This window comes from Sturnus vulgaris, chromosome 8 (assembly GCF_052056855.1).
Source record: "Sturnus vulgaris isolate bStuVul1 chromosome 8, bStuVul1.hap1, whole genome shotgun sequence".
In the NCBI taxonomy this organism is placed as follows: domain Eukaryota; kingdom Metazoa; phylum Chordata; class Aves; order Passeriformes; family Sturnidae; genus Sturnus; species Sturnus vulgaris.
The window spans coordinates 7,201,974-7,217,234 of record NC_142250.1 but is presented as its reverse complement, the minus strand read 5'-3'; the positions used below and the strand labels follow the sequence as shown (position 1 = coordinate 7,217,234).

The 15,261-nt window shown below is 46.5% G+C and overlaps 1 protein-coding gene across 1 annotated transcript in view; it reads left to right on the top strand.

Annotated features, from left to right (window-relative positions):
• The first annotated feature begins 8,297 nt into the window (after positions 1–8,297).
• LOC148222964 (TOG array regulator of axonemal microtubules protein 2-like) overlaps positions 8,298–15,261 on the top strand; it is a 44,276-nt gene continuing 37,312 nt past the window's right edge. Inside the window, exons 1-6 of the mRNA XM_088168639.1 lie at positions 8,298–8,307; positions 8,639–8,800; positions 10,091–10,223; positions 11,175–11,190; positions 12,370–12,605; positions 14,130–14,282. Coding sequence (XP_088024765.1) covers positions 8,298–8,307; positions 8,639–8,800; positions 10,091–10,223; positions 11,175–11,190; positions 12,370–12,605; positions 14,130–14,282 — 710 coding nt within the window. The remainder of the gene's footprint in view (positions 8,308–8,638; positions 8,801–10,090; positions 10,224–11,174; positions 11,191–12,369; positions 12,606–14,129; positions 14,283–15,261) is intronic.

Below are 15,261 nucleotides of genomic sequence, written 5' to 3'. Positions count from 1 at the left end.
TAACTGCCGTAGGACAAGTGATATTGCCGACAAAAATAATGAAAATGATATTAGAAATTGAACATAACAAATGCCATTGGGGAGCAGAAGCTTTAGTGCAATTTCTAAAACGAGAAATAATCTCCAATCAGATGTTAACAATGGCCAAAAGGATCAATGCAATGTGTCCAGTTTGTATTGAGAACAACCCAGTGACACGTAGGCAAATGCAAATGGGAAAATTGCAAATAGGCCCACAGCCAGGAGATTATTGGCAAATAGATTTTTCAGAATTACCAAAAGCACAGGGGTATAAGTATGTTTTAGTCTATGTATGTACCTTCTCAGGCTGGCCAGAGGCATTCCCATGTCAAACAAACCAAGCAAAAGAAGTGATTAAAACTTTACTTCGAGAGATCATCCCTAGGTTTGGAATCCCACTAGGGATGTCCTCAAATAGGGGACCTCATTTTGTAGCAAGAATAGTGCGAGAAGTGGCTAAGGTACTTGGGATAACATGGAATCTCCATACACCTTGGAGACCTCAGTCTAGTGGACAAGTAGAAAAGATGAATCAAACACTAAAAGGCCAGATTAAGAAAATCTGCCAAGAAGCAAAGATACAATGGCCTCAAGCATTACCTTTAGCTCTGTTAAGGGTCAGGATCAAACCTAGAGACAAAGTAGGGGTAAGTCCGTATGAAATTTTATACGGCAAACCCTATCATGCTGTAACTTACAAAGGGGACCCTGATGTGGGGGGAGATCAAGTACTGTTAAATTACATTTTGTCTCTTAATAAGACTCTTACAGCACTACGGGGGGCGTTGCAGTGGAATCGACCTTTGCCTCTGCAGAATCCCGTCCACGATATACAGCCTGGAGACCAAGTCTACATAAAGAACTGGAATGTGGAACAGCTAAAAGAAACATGGGATGGTCCCCAACAAGTGATTATGACTACATACACAGCCGTAAAGGTCCAGGGGATCGACAACTGGATACACTACACCCGAATCAAGAAAGTCCCATCACGATGGGAAGTCCAACCTTTAACCGACACAAAACTGGTGTTCAGGGCAAGGCCTTGATTGCGATGTTAATGTTAAGCATTGCTCGCATCGGAGATGCTTTTGTTAAAGTTACTGCTCCTGAACCAACTGTGATTGTACCACAAGGGGCAAATGTAAATCTAACCTGTTTGTTTTCTGATGACCAGGGAGCTGGATTCAATGAAGTAAATGCGAGATGGAAATTAATCACTACAAATAAGGTATTTTCAGAAGGGATTGTGACAATTTGGGATATGAAACAACAGAAAAGTAATACTACCCTAATAATCTCACACCTGCAAAAAGCTCAGGTTGGTCAATTTTCATGCATAGTATGGATCAAGGAAAGTTTCGATTATGGGAACTTAGATGTAAAAATTTTGGCGGAAGGTTTTAAGACAGAAGGGCATCCTTATCCAATACAAGTAATACCCACAAGTATGAGAGTTGACATGTGGGATGGTCCTTCATTGAGAATCAATTGCACTCTCAAATTAGGGAATCTTTGCAAGATAAGAGAAACTAGAACGGTCTGACAAGCAAAAGAAACGGAAAATGTGCAACAGGAATTGGGGCAAGAGAATTTGGTAGTGGGATTAGTTAGGGATTTTGGGAAAATACAAAATGTAACAGCAATAACAGCATGTTTGCCCTTGCCAAAGGCAGCAGGTGACCCTATACCGTGGGGAATCATCCCATTAGGAGAAATGCCCCCAAAAATAGCAAATGGAACGAGGAAATGCAACAAAGAGCTACGAAATCGCACTAGAATAATAGAAGAGGTTCATACCTATCGAAGACAGTGGTCAACCCCAGGGCAAAGATCGGAATGTTTAAAATTACCAAATCCTGTATTCACTAAAATAGGTCGATACAAAAATGTTGGGTGGTGCACATTTGAAGTAAATCAGAAAAGGAGAAAACCTGTAGTAAATTATTATTATGAAATAGTGTGTCAAGAAAGAAAAGAAGAGTGGGAACAATGGAAAACAATTTGGGGTCCTAGCCTACTGGAACCCTATAGTTATATCGGATCAATACACTAGTGTATCGAATGGATTGGGTCAAGAAAACAGGAACACCCAGGGGTCCTCGGAGCTGAAACAGTGCACCAAGACAAACTAGACCAAACATCAAGTTGGAATTGTAGTAAAGTCATAACCTGTGATACCCCAGAATCCCAAATTGGATTAGTACCCGTCCGGGTGTTGTTAAAATGGGGATGTGAATGTCAGAGATACAACCATACAATAACGGGAGAATTAAAAGGAGCTTGGAAAGATTGTCAATCAACCACAGTACGAAGCCCCGAAAATTCAGTCTGGGTAATGGGACATGGCCAATGGACTACACATTTACCGATAGGTGGTCCGATTACTCAAATAACGTTAGGGATACCAACCTTATGTCCATTTTTGGAAACAGTCCAAATTAACCAAGGAAGACCAAGAGAAAAGTACAAAAAGGGGATTAAGCCCTAAGACAGACGAGACAGTAAATCTGGAGAACGAATGGCACGAGCCAGGGGGGAGTGTAAAATTCGGTTGGATGCTTGAATCTTTATTTGCACCTGTATCTACATATAGGAACTGGGAAATGTTATATAAATTGCTAGGGCAGACGGAAAGATTGGCGGCAGTGACAAAGAAGGGATTTAAAGATCTTAATCTACAATTACAAGCTACAACCAGGATGACAATCCAGAATAGAATGGCATTAGATCTGCTCTTATTAAAGGAACACGGGGTTTGTGGATATTTACAAGGAAGGGATGATCACTGTTGTGTACATATCCCAAATGTCACGAAGGAAGTAGAAAAGGATATAGGTCAATTGGAACAAATTGAATCAAAAATACACGGAGTACAAAAGGATGCGGAACATAATTGGGTTGGAGCTTTATTCAGTTCTTTGGGAATCCAGGTCTCTAGTTGGTTATCCTCAATTATTCAATATGGAATAATGATTGTAATAATCATTGTAGTAATCGTGATTATGTATAGATGTCTTTTAGGAATGATTGCTAAAGAAGGAACACACACAAATCATGAAGGCCCTGACTCGAAAAGAAGTGATTCAACCAACTTCTCGAAACAACCCTCCACCATCATATCTAGAAACTATCACTTAGAAGAATTGAGCATCCTTGTAGAAGACTCTGAAGAATGCTCAAAAGGGGGGAGTTGTTACCATATGGACTAGAAATCCTGAATATTGGAATAGAAAGTGTATAAACCATAATAGCAGTAGTAATGCTAAGGCTTGGAGACTGCAGTTCCCAGAGTAGGCCCTGGGAAACTAACTTAGGAATGTGCTGTGCTGAGGAAACAATGTTCAAAAGATTTAGCAAAGCATGCAGAACTGTTAGTGATAAGGTTAAAGTATAGTCATAAATAAAGTACTGGTGGTGGGTAGTGGCGTAAGAGGGAGATTAAGGGGGAGAACACTATAGTCCTAGGGTAAGCAACCATGAAGGATCTATGATGTAAAATGTTATCTACAAGATAAATGTACCTATATTATTTAGAAGAATGTGTACTTCTGCACGTAAACCACTTGTAAAAAAGGGTATAAAAACCCTCTAAAAAAGGGAACCAGTGGGATTCTGACTTTGGACGTGAGTCTGCAGGTCCCCGGGCCCCGAATAAAGCACCGCATAAACTGACACTCTGTTAGTTTGTGTTTTAATTTGGGGTATCGGGCAACAAGATGGTCAGTGGACAAGTGATGGTGGTGGCACTCGTAGGTGCACAGTGAGTACACCGTGGCACACTGCCCCACACCTCATCCCTGCAGTTACAGCTGCCTCCTGGCACCAGTGCTGTACTTTGTTCTATCAGGATGGGCAAAAGCCAGAGCTTAGGCCTTTACCACTATTTTATTCAGCTCAGCTTTCCAATGGATCTCTAAGAACCAACTGCTGATGTACTACCAAGCTGGAGTAACTGCAAAGTAGATTTGCTGTTCATTCTCAGGACTGGTTATGGACCAAAGAGCCCAGCTGTGCTGGCTGAGGCAGGAGGCAATTTGTGCTCCTTGTGCAAGGAAAAACCCATATGGGAAAGAGCTGCCATGGAGCAGGCTTACCTGAGGAGTTGCATGGGACGCTGCCTTCCTCCTGGATGATGGGCATACTGGGCAGTATTGGCACCTTGTCCTGCTTCCTCAAGACCTTCTTCTTCAAGGCATTACCAGGGTGTTTTCTCTGCACACTGGAAGCTGTGCCATTGACAGGTGGTAGGCTAAAGCCTGCAGGGGCCAAAGAGGAGCTTGTAAGTGGAGGGTGCTCGAGACGGTGACTATGGAAAGGGACAAATAACATGCTCAGGCTGTCTAACTTCTCTTTGTTATGCCACAGAACTTCAAAGTAGTACACTGGAACACTAACGTGGGACAAGAATCACAGAATCACAGAGGAGTTTGGGTTGGAAGGCCCCTTTAACCACCATCTAGTCCAACCCCTGGGAGCAGGGACATTTTCATCAAGATCAGGTTCCTCAGAGGCCAATATCAACCGGCCCTGAACACCTTCAAGGATGGAGCAACAACAGATACTCTGGGCAACACCTTTCAGCATTTCATCCTCTTCATTATAAAAAATACTCTCTAATATCTAATCTAAATCTACCCTCTTCTAGTTTAAATCCAAACTGCAGTGATTCTTCCCCTAAGAAACAAGGAAAACCCAGTATTGCTTTACTTTCCTGATTTAGGTACTGGCTGGAGAAGCTCCCAAAAGAAAGTGCAGATAACCTTGTGTGATGCCCTCCGGCTGAGTGCTGCCCCCAAGGTCCCTGCTGCCGCCCCCGGGGCAGAGCAAACAGCACTGCAGCCAGAGCCCCTCAGCCGGGATTCACTCGGGAACGCTGCTTGCTCCTGGGGCTACAACAGAAGCACTGGCTCGGGGCTTCAGCACAGCTCTACAGCGCCAGCTCCTTGGCAGGGAGTGGCGGGAGAAGGATCTCTGGTGTTTTCATTAGAGGGAATTGAATTTGGTTTCTTCCAGGTTGCACCTTGGCTGAAAAGCATTCTCCTGGACTCACCTTCCCTGGAAGCCCAAGTCTCTCCAAATCTTTTTCCAAGACAGAGACTGAAGACCCTGGCGACTTTGCAAAAGAGAATTCTCCACTCTGAAAGACTTTAGAGGTGAAGGTGGGAAGCTGATATTCTGTTCCTGACTCTGTGAGGCCATGGGCAAGACACTTCATGCCTCTGGATTTTTCTTTGGACAATGGAAATCAATCCATGCAAGCTTCCACTCAGATGCAAGTGGAATAGCCACCCAGTCTGATTGCAACACTGCAAAGGGCAAGCAGGGGTCAAAAAGGACCACAAGTGTAGGCACCACTTACTTGCTTCAGCTGCCTCCCTGGGCTCAACTCTCTGTGGAGGCAGCTGCAAGGATTTTTTCTCCTCTCTCCTTTTCTTCATCTCTTCCTCAAAATGCTCCACATCCTTTGGCTCTAAGTTCCTTTCAGCCAACATGCACAGTGCACCACGGATCTAGTTGCAATGGAAATACATCACAGCCTGTAAGCAGAGACTAACAAACCAGGCACAACATCTCATCAGGAGCACAGAGTCCATAGAGTGCCATAGTCTTGAATCCAGCTCCATACACTTTCCAACAGTTTGAGGAGAATATCTCCCATCCTCACTATGACAATTACACACAGTGAGATGGAACACTTTGGTGCCACAACCTTACACTGCTCCAAATGCCATCTATGATAGGAAGCCCTGCTTGATGCATGAAAATCATAGGAATGCTCCAAGACAAATGAAGAGCTCCCATGACCAGTGAGCAGACAGTTCAGTTCCTACAGACCATGTCAGGAGAATAAAAACCATGTGCAATATGCAGCAAGAAGGAGTAATTGGGTGTTGCTTAACACTCCTGGCCAGGAATTGCAGCTGTTTCTCACTTCCTGGCTTCTGAAGGACTCAGCTCCAAAGGACTCTGAATGACGTGGTCTCTGAGACCAGGAGACCAAAAGGAAGGAACATGTGAAAAGAAGTTGAAGGATCATTGATATTGATCAGCAGAAAATTTGACAATGAGGGAGCTGTGAGATACAGCCAGAAAGGTAACCAGGAAAAACAAATGCTCCCATTTTATTTGCAGCACTGCTTATATTCAGCATTAGAATCTTTGCTTCTCTGCTTCTCAGGGTGCCCTTTGCCCACCTTCACTGATGTGCAGCTTGCTCAGCCATTCAGCACTTCTCTAAAATGGCTTTTGCACATAAGGATTGCTTCAGCCATGACCTTAGCACCATCTCCAAAACAGTGACTTTGGCACCACTGGAAATAGCCAAGCCATTCATTGCTCTGTAGCAGTCAAATACATTCCCAAGAGAATCCCCATCCCTCAAGAACGGACAATGATGATTTTCAGGGACATTTTGGGCCAAGCACTAAACAGCCACTGGAAAGGAACTCTGCTCATCCCTGTGCTTATCCCTTACCTTTCCAAAGCCGTCCCTCAGGTCTTTGTCACTTATGAGACCAGGACTGGTGGGATGATCCATCTCCGTGGCCTGGCTCAGTGGGAGGCCTGCTACTGGAAGCAAAGGTTCTTGTAAATCTCTGGCAGACTCAAGCCCTCAAAAACATCATGCTGGGCAACAGGCAAGACAGGTTCCAGACTGCAGAGCTCTCATAAGACAGAGATGGTGCATGAGATCAGCAAGGCACATATGCCTGGACCGTATCCCAGTGGATGGGGTACTGGCAGCAGACATGACATTACTGTGTTGGCCAGCAGACTGAAACCTGCTACATGATGTAGGTCTCAGCCCCCCAATGCTGGAGAGCCTCTGTGTTTGATAGGGAAGGGCAGAGATGGAGATTGCTCTTGACAGAGATTCTTATCTGCCCTGATGCTGATTTTAGTAAACATCTTCTTTCCGTTTCCTAAAAGAACTCCCAGATTCTAATACCTTATGCATTTAGATCAACATCTTCTTGACTTCGTTGGAATGTTTTAGAGGACATGAAAAGAAAAACTTAGGATTGCAGGAGTGTTACCCAAACATAAATTGCTTTCTTAACTCTAGATAATTCGTTTTTCCCAAGGATTTTCATTCAAAACTGTATGAGCTTGGTCCACTTTCGGGCCAGCCTGACTAAAGGCTGATTTTCTTATTGTAAGTAGAAATATGTAACTCATTCTGAAACACTCTCCAACACAGCTGTTTAACTTCAGACCATTATTCATTCTATAGAACACCTTTAACCTTTAAAAGCTTAAAATCAAGTGGCTGCAAAGTGTAAAAAAATGAGTGTTGTAAATCAATATTATTTAACCGTGCAGATTGGCCAGCTGAATAAGTAGGGGGAGATAGATATGGGTTTTATGACGAAGAAGGGCAATTTCAGGTAGAAGACAGCAAGGCCTTGGAAATAAGGGCATCAGGGAAGTTGGCAGGGAAACTCCTGAACCCAGGGTAACCTCCTTGGAAACACTGCAGCCAGTCAGGTCTGCAAAATGGACACGTAAAATGGACACAGAAAATATAACAGAGGCTCCAGTTCAAATTTAAGCATCTGAAGCTCCATATATCAAGAGACACATTTCCTGGAAACTTCTAAATAGCTGCACAGGGAAACATGCTCCTGTCAGCAGCCACTTGAGGCAGGACAGGGGCACACCATCACCCCCTTCCACAGAGCTCCCAGGGCAACACCCTGGCCTCTAGGCTGCCCTGGTACAGCAGGGAGCCCAGAGCCCTGTGCTTTCCAGCAATGGCTCAGCTGCGCATGCAGCCTCCTGCTCCTCTCCCTGCCTCACAACACAGCAGCCCTACAGCTCCACGGGGCACTGGGAGCAGCAGAGCTGATGGCAGGGGGCACCTGCAGGGCAGAACTGTTCCTTGGCAATGTGCACAGGCTCTCCAGGCAGGCACAAAACCCTTCCATACAAATACAGCTCCTTCTACCCTGAGCCAGTGCTTCTGTTGTAGTCCCAGGATCAAGCAGAGTTCCCTAGTGAATCGTGCCTGAGTGGCTCTGGCTGCAGTGCTGTTTGCTCTGCCCCGGGGGCGGCAGCAGGGACCTTGGGGGCAGCACTCAGCCCGAGGGCATCACACAAGGTTATCTGCACTTTCTTTTGGGAACTTCCCCGGCCGGACTCTCAAAGAGGAAAAGAAAAGCAATACTGGGTTTTCCTTGTTTCTTAGGGGAAGAATCACTGCAGTTTGGATTTAAACTAGAAGAGGGTAGATTTAGATTAGATATTAGAGAGTATTTTTTATAATGAAGAGGATGAAAGGCTGTAAGGGATTTCCCAGAGAATCTGTTGTTGCTCCATCCTTGAAGGTGTTCAGGGCCGGTTGACATGGGCCTCTGAGGAACCTGATCTTGATGAAAATGTCCCTGCTCCCAGGGGTTGGACTAGATGGTGGTTAAAGGGGCCATCCAACTGAATCTCTTCTAGGATTCTGTGATTCTGTGATTCTTGTCCCACGTTAGTGTTCCAGTGTACTACTTTGAAGTTCTGTGGCATAACAAAGAGAAGTTAGACAGCCTGAGCATGTTATTTGTCCCTTTCCATAGTCACCGTCTCGAGCACCCTCCACTTGCAAGCTCCTCTTTGGTCCCTGCAGGCTTTAGCCTACCACCTGTCAATGGCACAGCTTCCAGTGTGCAGAGAAAACACCCTGGTAATGCCTTGAAGAAGAAGGTCTTGAGGAAGCAGGACAAGGTGCCAATACTGCCCAGTATGCCCATCATCCAGGAGGAAGGCAGCGTCCCATGCAACTCCTCAGGTAAGCCTGCTCCATGGCAGCTCTTTCCCATACGGGTTTTTCCTTGCACAAGGAGCACAAATTGCCTCCTGCCTCAGCCAGCACAGCTGGGCTCTTTGGTCCATAACCAGTCCTGAGAATGAACAGCAAATCTACTTTGCAGTTACTCCAGCTTGGTAGTACATCAGCAGTTGGTTCTTAGAGATCCATTGGAAAGCTGAGCTGAATAAAATAGTGGTAAAGGCCTAAGCTCTGGCTTTTGCCCATCCGGATAGAACAAAGTACAGCACTGGTGCCAGGAGGCAGCTGTAACTGCAGGGATGAGGTGTGGGGCAGTGTGCCACGGTGTGCTCACTGTGCACCTATGAGTGCCACCACCATCACTTGTCCACTGACCATCTGGGCCCTCTGCCTGTGCTGCTGTCCGGCTCTGCAGCCAGCTTTTCTGCTATCCCAGCAAGGCTTGTCTCTGCATGGCAGGCAGTGGCTTGGTGCAGACGTGCTGCAGCTGCCACAAGTGCACAATGGTTCGTGGCTGCTGCCATCCCATGGCCTGCAATGCCAAGAGGGGACAAGCAGCGCCTCCAGTGTCACCGCACCCAAATACAGTGGCGGTTTGTAGCAGATGACAGCCAGGAGGGGCTGCCTGGTGCTCCCAGGCTGTTTGCTGCCTGCAGGAAATGCACAGCAGATAGTCCTTAGTAGCTCTTGTCTCTCCTTTTTGGGTAGCCTGCCGGTGCTATGATCCCAAGTACGGTGAGATAAGAAGAAGGGAGTTTGGAATGATCCTTGCAATGCTCTTTTTTAGTGATGCTATTTCCAAGTTCAGCATTGACCAGAATTGAATCTGGGTTGTTCACGCTTGGCTTGGTGCTGCCACGAGGCAGCTGCACGTCTTTCCTCAGGCAATTGCAGAGTGCCTCTGTCCTCAGGGCTGGAGGAAATCAGGGTGCTGGGACAAGAGAGGCCCCTGGGGGTTCCCTCCTCGGGTAGCCAGTCCCGCTGTTGGGCACAGTGTGGCGGGGAGTGTGAGCTCTGCTGCCTCAGGAACTGTTGCTGGCTGTGCTACCTGTGGCACTTGGGAGCTGGCAATTGCTGTGTGGGCAATTGTCAGGTTTAGCCTGGAGCTGTGCCCAGCTGGGGCGGCTGTCAGAAAGCACGGAGCCCAAGGAGGCAGAGGGCAGGGAAGTGTGTGAGCCAGTGCCAGTGTGCAGCACATGGAACTCTGTGTGGGAGCTGGGGCTGCAGGCCGCTCCATGGCGGGTGCCTTGCCCGGGGCTGCAGCGCTCAGGGCTGACCCTCTCCTTACAGTGACCTCGCAGATGGCCACTGGTGCCGAGCGCCGAGAGGAGCTGCTCTGTGGCAACGGGTACAAGGACACAGCCTCTCCTGTTCCACAGCAGTCCTTGCGGGAGGCACTCTCCCTGCTCGACAGCGATGACTGGTAAGAAAGGCCCCGGTCACTCTGTCTCCCTCCTAGCGTTAAGGGAGGTTAGAAGAGAATCTTGCTAGTGCCTCTGAGCCCTGACAGCCCAGAGGGCCAAAGGGCCCTGGAGAAACCACTGCAGAGCAGTGAGGGGATAAAGACTGGAGTGCAGCCTTGTCTTGGCGTTGGTCAGGAATCTTACACTTTTGGAATTGAATCTTTCTTTCTCAGTTTCATATTGGCCTGAGATGTTTTCTCAATATTCATCACGTGTCCCACCATTAGACAGAATGAGGCCCAGATGTGATAAGCCTACAATGTTAGATGATGCTGACTGTCTTTTTGATGTCTAGTTTAGCATCCACTCACTGGTGGATGCTTCATTCACTCAGGGGTTAGGACTCCATTCACACTGGGATAAGCATGAAAAATCTGCCACATCTGCCACGTCTGCCATATCCTTGTGCAGAGTCATTTCCTTTGCTTTCTCTCCCCCATTTCTGTTTGGTGCCCTGTGAGGTGCAGAGAGCTTCTGCAGGTGTGGGAGGGTGCAGGTGACATTCAGGACTGCCTGTGGGATCTGTCACTAGCCCTGTGCAGCAGCCCTGATGCCTCCCACACCTTCCTGTAGCTCTGGGCCTGCACAGAGCAAGAGCTGAGAGACAGAGTTGTCTGCACCTTTTAAATGACATGTGTCTGTTGTGTGGATTGTTTTAGATAGAGGATTTTGGGAAAAGGCAGAATTTTGACTATTCTTGCCCAAGTGTGGAATCTTCTGGGACATTCTGCTGCTGTTTGGGGAATGTGGAGTTGGAGTGGAAGGGAGTGGGTGACAGATAGGCCTAGACTGTAGAGTGGAAATTCAGCTCCAGAGTGCCAGTGCAGACTCTCACAGCTGAACTGCCTGCAGGGGCTGGCAAAGAAGGAAAATGTCCCAGTGGGACATTTTCCAATTGGATTGTGTCTTAGGTACAGGTGCAGGGAGGTGACAAAAACCAGCTGCATGGGCCACTCTCACAGCTTGTAGGAAGCAATGCCATAGGGGCCAGAGATTACAGAAATGTTGTCTTCTAAAATATCCACAAATGAAGACTCTGAAGGTCCTGTATTTGCCTCTTGGATTTGTGGAAGCTTTTGAATGTCACAGCATCCTGTGGAAATGAGATCCATTGCATTAAGTACTCCTTGAAAAGCACCTCCCATTGTTTGACTGAGCTGCCAGCCTGGTAATTTCAGGGGTTGCTTCCTAGTTCTCAGTTGGAGAGAAAAATAAATCCTTTTGGTACTTGCCTTTCAGGGAGACGAAGGAGAAGGGACTTGGGCATCATCAAACACCTGGCTGGGTCCCATTCCGAAGTCCTGCTTTCAAGACTTCGTGAGATTTGCTTGGCTGTTACCAGTGAGGTGAGGACACTGTTCTGAATTGTCCCCTGTACTTCATACACGATGTGTAGGGTAGATATGTGCTTGTTCATCTCCATGTGTGCTCAGGGACTACCTTCATTTCTGTTTTTCTACCTTCTATTTCTAATGTCTCTCAGCTATCTGTAGGATCTATGTGTACATGTAGCTGTATTTACTGGTAGGTTGGCTATCTGACACTCATCTTTGAGTGAGCTGCCATTAGAATGAAATGTGCAATGCAGAAACAGATCCACTAGTTATGTTATTTGCCAGCGTTCTAAGCTCTGCCCGAGCTGCAATTCAATACTGCAAATTAGTCTGTAGACCTGAGTCTGTGTTTTCTGTGTCCTGGCTGCGTGCTTCACCTGCTGGTGTTCTGTGTTGCTTTTTCAAACAGGAGCACGTGACTCTTTTATCGTTATGTCTTGTGCCTTTACGGTTTGAACGCAGCACTTGCTTTCATTTGGTTCTTTGTTTTTCAAATAAAACAGGCTAAAAGCAAAGCACATGTCATTATAGAAGGGTTAAGTAGAACATTTCAGTGAAATGGGGCTACTTTTAGGCCAGCTAAAAGGAGGACTGAGGCCAGAAATTGGTGCCAGAGGAAGTGCCTTTCTGTGCCTGTGCTCTTCTGCTCATTGGGTGCTCTCATGTTCCTCTGTACACAGTGGGATATGTTGTCATTTCCTGGGACTTTTGTCGAAGGCCACTGGTTTTCTATTCAAGGTGATTCTTCTGTTTCCCCTTATGACTTCCCCAGGTGGCCAACCTCCGGTCTAAGGTGTCCCACTCGGCCATTATCACTCTGGGAGAGCTCTTTGTGACCTTGAAAAAGGACATGGAGTCGGAGGTGGATGAGGTTGCTCGGGTCCTTCTCCAGGTGTTGTGTAACTGCCCAGAGTTTGTTGAGAAAGCAGCCAGTCAGACCCTGGGGATCATGGTGGACAATGTGAATCCTGCACGAGCAATGACTGCTCTCGTGGACAGTGGAGTCAGGTAGGTTCTTCTTCTTTCAGTGGTATTGTTCAGCTTCTAGTGTGCAGGTGGGAGAAGGATGAGAGAAAAAATGGGAATGGTGTGAAAGAAGGGTCCTGTATCCTTCATCTTCTGTCAACTCAGTGGCTGGATTCTCCAATCCACCTCATTTCTTTCCTCTTGTCCCCAGTTTCTGCCCTCCTGCAGCCAATGAGTTTTCAGAATCACAGAACTGTAGAATATGGGGAGTTGGAAGGCACCCATCAGGATCATTTAGTCCAGCTCCCGACATTGCACAGAACACGCCAAGGGTCACACCATGTGCCTGAGATTGTTGTCCAAATGCTTCTTGAACTCTGTCAGGCTTGGTGCTGTGACCACAGGTCTGGGGACCCTGTCCCAGTGCCCAACCACCCTCTGGGTGAAACATCTTTTCCTGATCTCCAACCTAAACCTCCTCTGTCTCTGCTTCCTGCTGCTTCCTGGAGTTCTCCCAGTCTGTCAGAGTTGCCTAAATGTGGTGAATGGTGGGGAAGTGAAAGTGCCTGCAAAGGCTAAGGATTTGTTCTTTTGTGCTTTTGTGGGAAGAGGAACAATTGCAATTGCAGGTGTGATCACTCTTAAATAATTCAGAGCACTAAGCACAGAGGCCTTGGGAAAAACCATGCATCCTCATTATTCCATTAACTTGAGAACTAGGGAGGGGACTTGATGGAGCATGGAGCACATGGGGGAGAATATACTGCATGTGGCACAGGCTGCACAGCAGGTGCAGCTCCTGCCAAAAGGAGGCTTGTATGACTGTCCTGGCCATAGAGCTCTATTTTCTATTCAAACTGATATTTCATGTTAGCCTTGAGATGATGAATCACTTCACAGGCACCTTCACAGGCCGACTGCCATGAGACAGCTGAAGCAAATGCTGCCTTAAGTGTTTGTGCTGGGCCTGATATTTCCCAGAAGACATTCCCTAGAACAGGACATCCTGTCTAAAATGACTGCCATCCTTTCCTCAGCTTTGGAATAGGGAAAAACATTCAGATGTATCCCTTGCCTAGCCTCAGAGAAGAAACAGGCTGTATTGCTGTATATTTTGCAACTTCACAGCTCACAGCATGTTTTCTCTGAAATTGTTGTTTTAGAAAAATCTGCAGATTTGCAGAGAAATTGCTGCAAAGAGCCTCAGTCCTGCTGTAGCTCTGTGTATTAGGTGCCGTCTGATGGGTCAGCAGGAATTGTCTTACATTTCTAAAGAAGTCATATGTAATCTATTTCTTTAATCTTTCTCAGAGTAAATATTGAGAAAGCAATTGAGTATCAAATAGTGCAGGGAGACTGAATTCTTCCCTCTTCCTTGCAGGCAGTCCTTCTGTCCAATGCTAACTTTGAGTTTGTCTGAGGACAGAACCTTCTACAGGTTTCTAAAGTGTCAGGGAGAGCCCAGGCCTCCATCCCCCAGCAAGGACAGGGAGCACGCTCTGGCCAAGGCCTGTGCTGCTCTTGCTCCTTCTCCCTGTGCCCCAGTGTTTGCTCTCCTGTTCCCAGGAGCCGCCACGTCCAGGTGCGGAAGTGTGCGGCCAAACTGCTCCTGTCCCTGATGGAGAAAACTGGAGTCACGAAGCTCCCAGGCACAGCCAGGGCGGAGAGGCTGGCGCACGCGGCAGGGACCCTTGCTCAGGACCGTCACAAGGACACAAGGTAATGATCTTCATTTCACCTCCTGAGACAGGAAAACTCTTTTGTGTCTGTCTATAAAGGTAAAACCATAAAAGAGTGGAAATGAAAGGAAATGTGAAGTTACCTCACTGTGTGGAGAAGGGCCATACAAGCATGGAATTTGCTGAGTTGTATGGGACCCATGAGGGTTATTGATTCCAGCTCCTGGCCATGTGCAGGACATGCCAAGAGTCACTCCATGTGCCCAAGAGCATTGTCCAAACGCTTCTCGAGCTCTGTCAGGCTTGGTGCTGTGACCACTGCTCTGGCTTGCCTGGGGAAATGACTGTACTGGGTAACCTGAGGTTGTCCAATATAAATTAGTATTGCCAACTTCCTGTGACTTGAAGGATTCTTTCCTTCAATGCCTAAAGTGGCAGGTTGAGGTACAATCTGACTATTGCTTATTTTGAACCCCACATATCTCCAAGGCATTTGCTTCTGTACTTTCTCTGGGACAATGATTAAATCAAAAGTTTCCAAATTTGTCACAGCACATTAATCAAAATTTGACAATTATCATTCATGTTCAGATGCCAACAAGGTATCATCCATGTAATGATTTGCCAAGGTCCGCATAATTCAGAGAAGGCACAATATATGTCAATTTTTCCTTCTCTTGTTCAGTCAATAGAATAGTAAAAAAGACCGTCTTTTTAATCAATGATAACTATTTTCCATCCCTATGAAATCATTGTGGATGTTGGAAGGCCTGATTGTAAAGCTCCCATTGTGACCATCACAGCATTTACTTGCCGTATATCATGTAAAAGTCTCCATTTCCCAGATTTCTTTTTTATAACAAAAACAGGGGTATTCCTTGGGATGAATCATTCTTCAATATGCTCAGCTTGCAACTTTTCTGCTACTAAATTTTTACAGGGCAATAAGCCTTGCAATAGGGATGGCCCAGACAGGCTTCTCTGTTAACCATGTCAAGATTTCCACTGCACACTTAAGA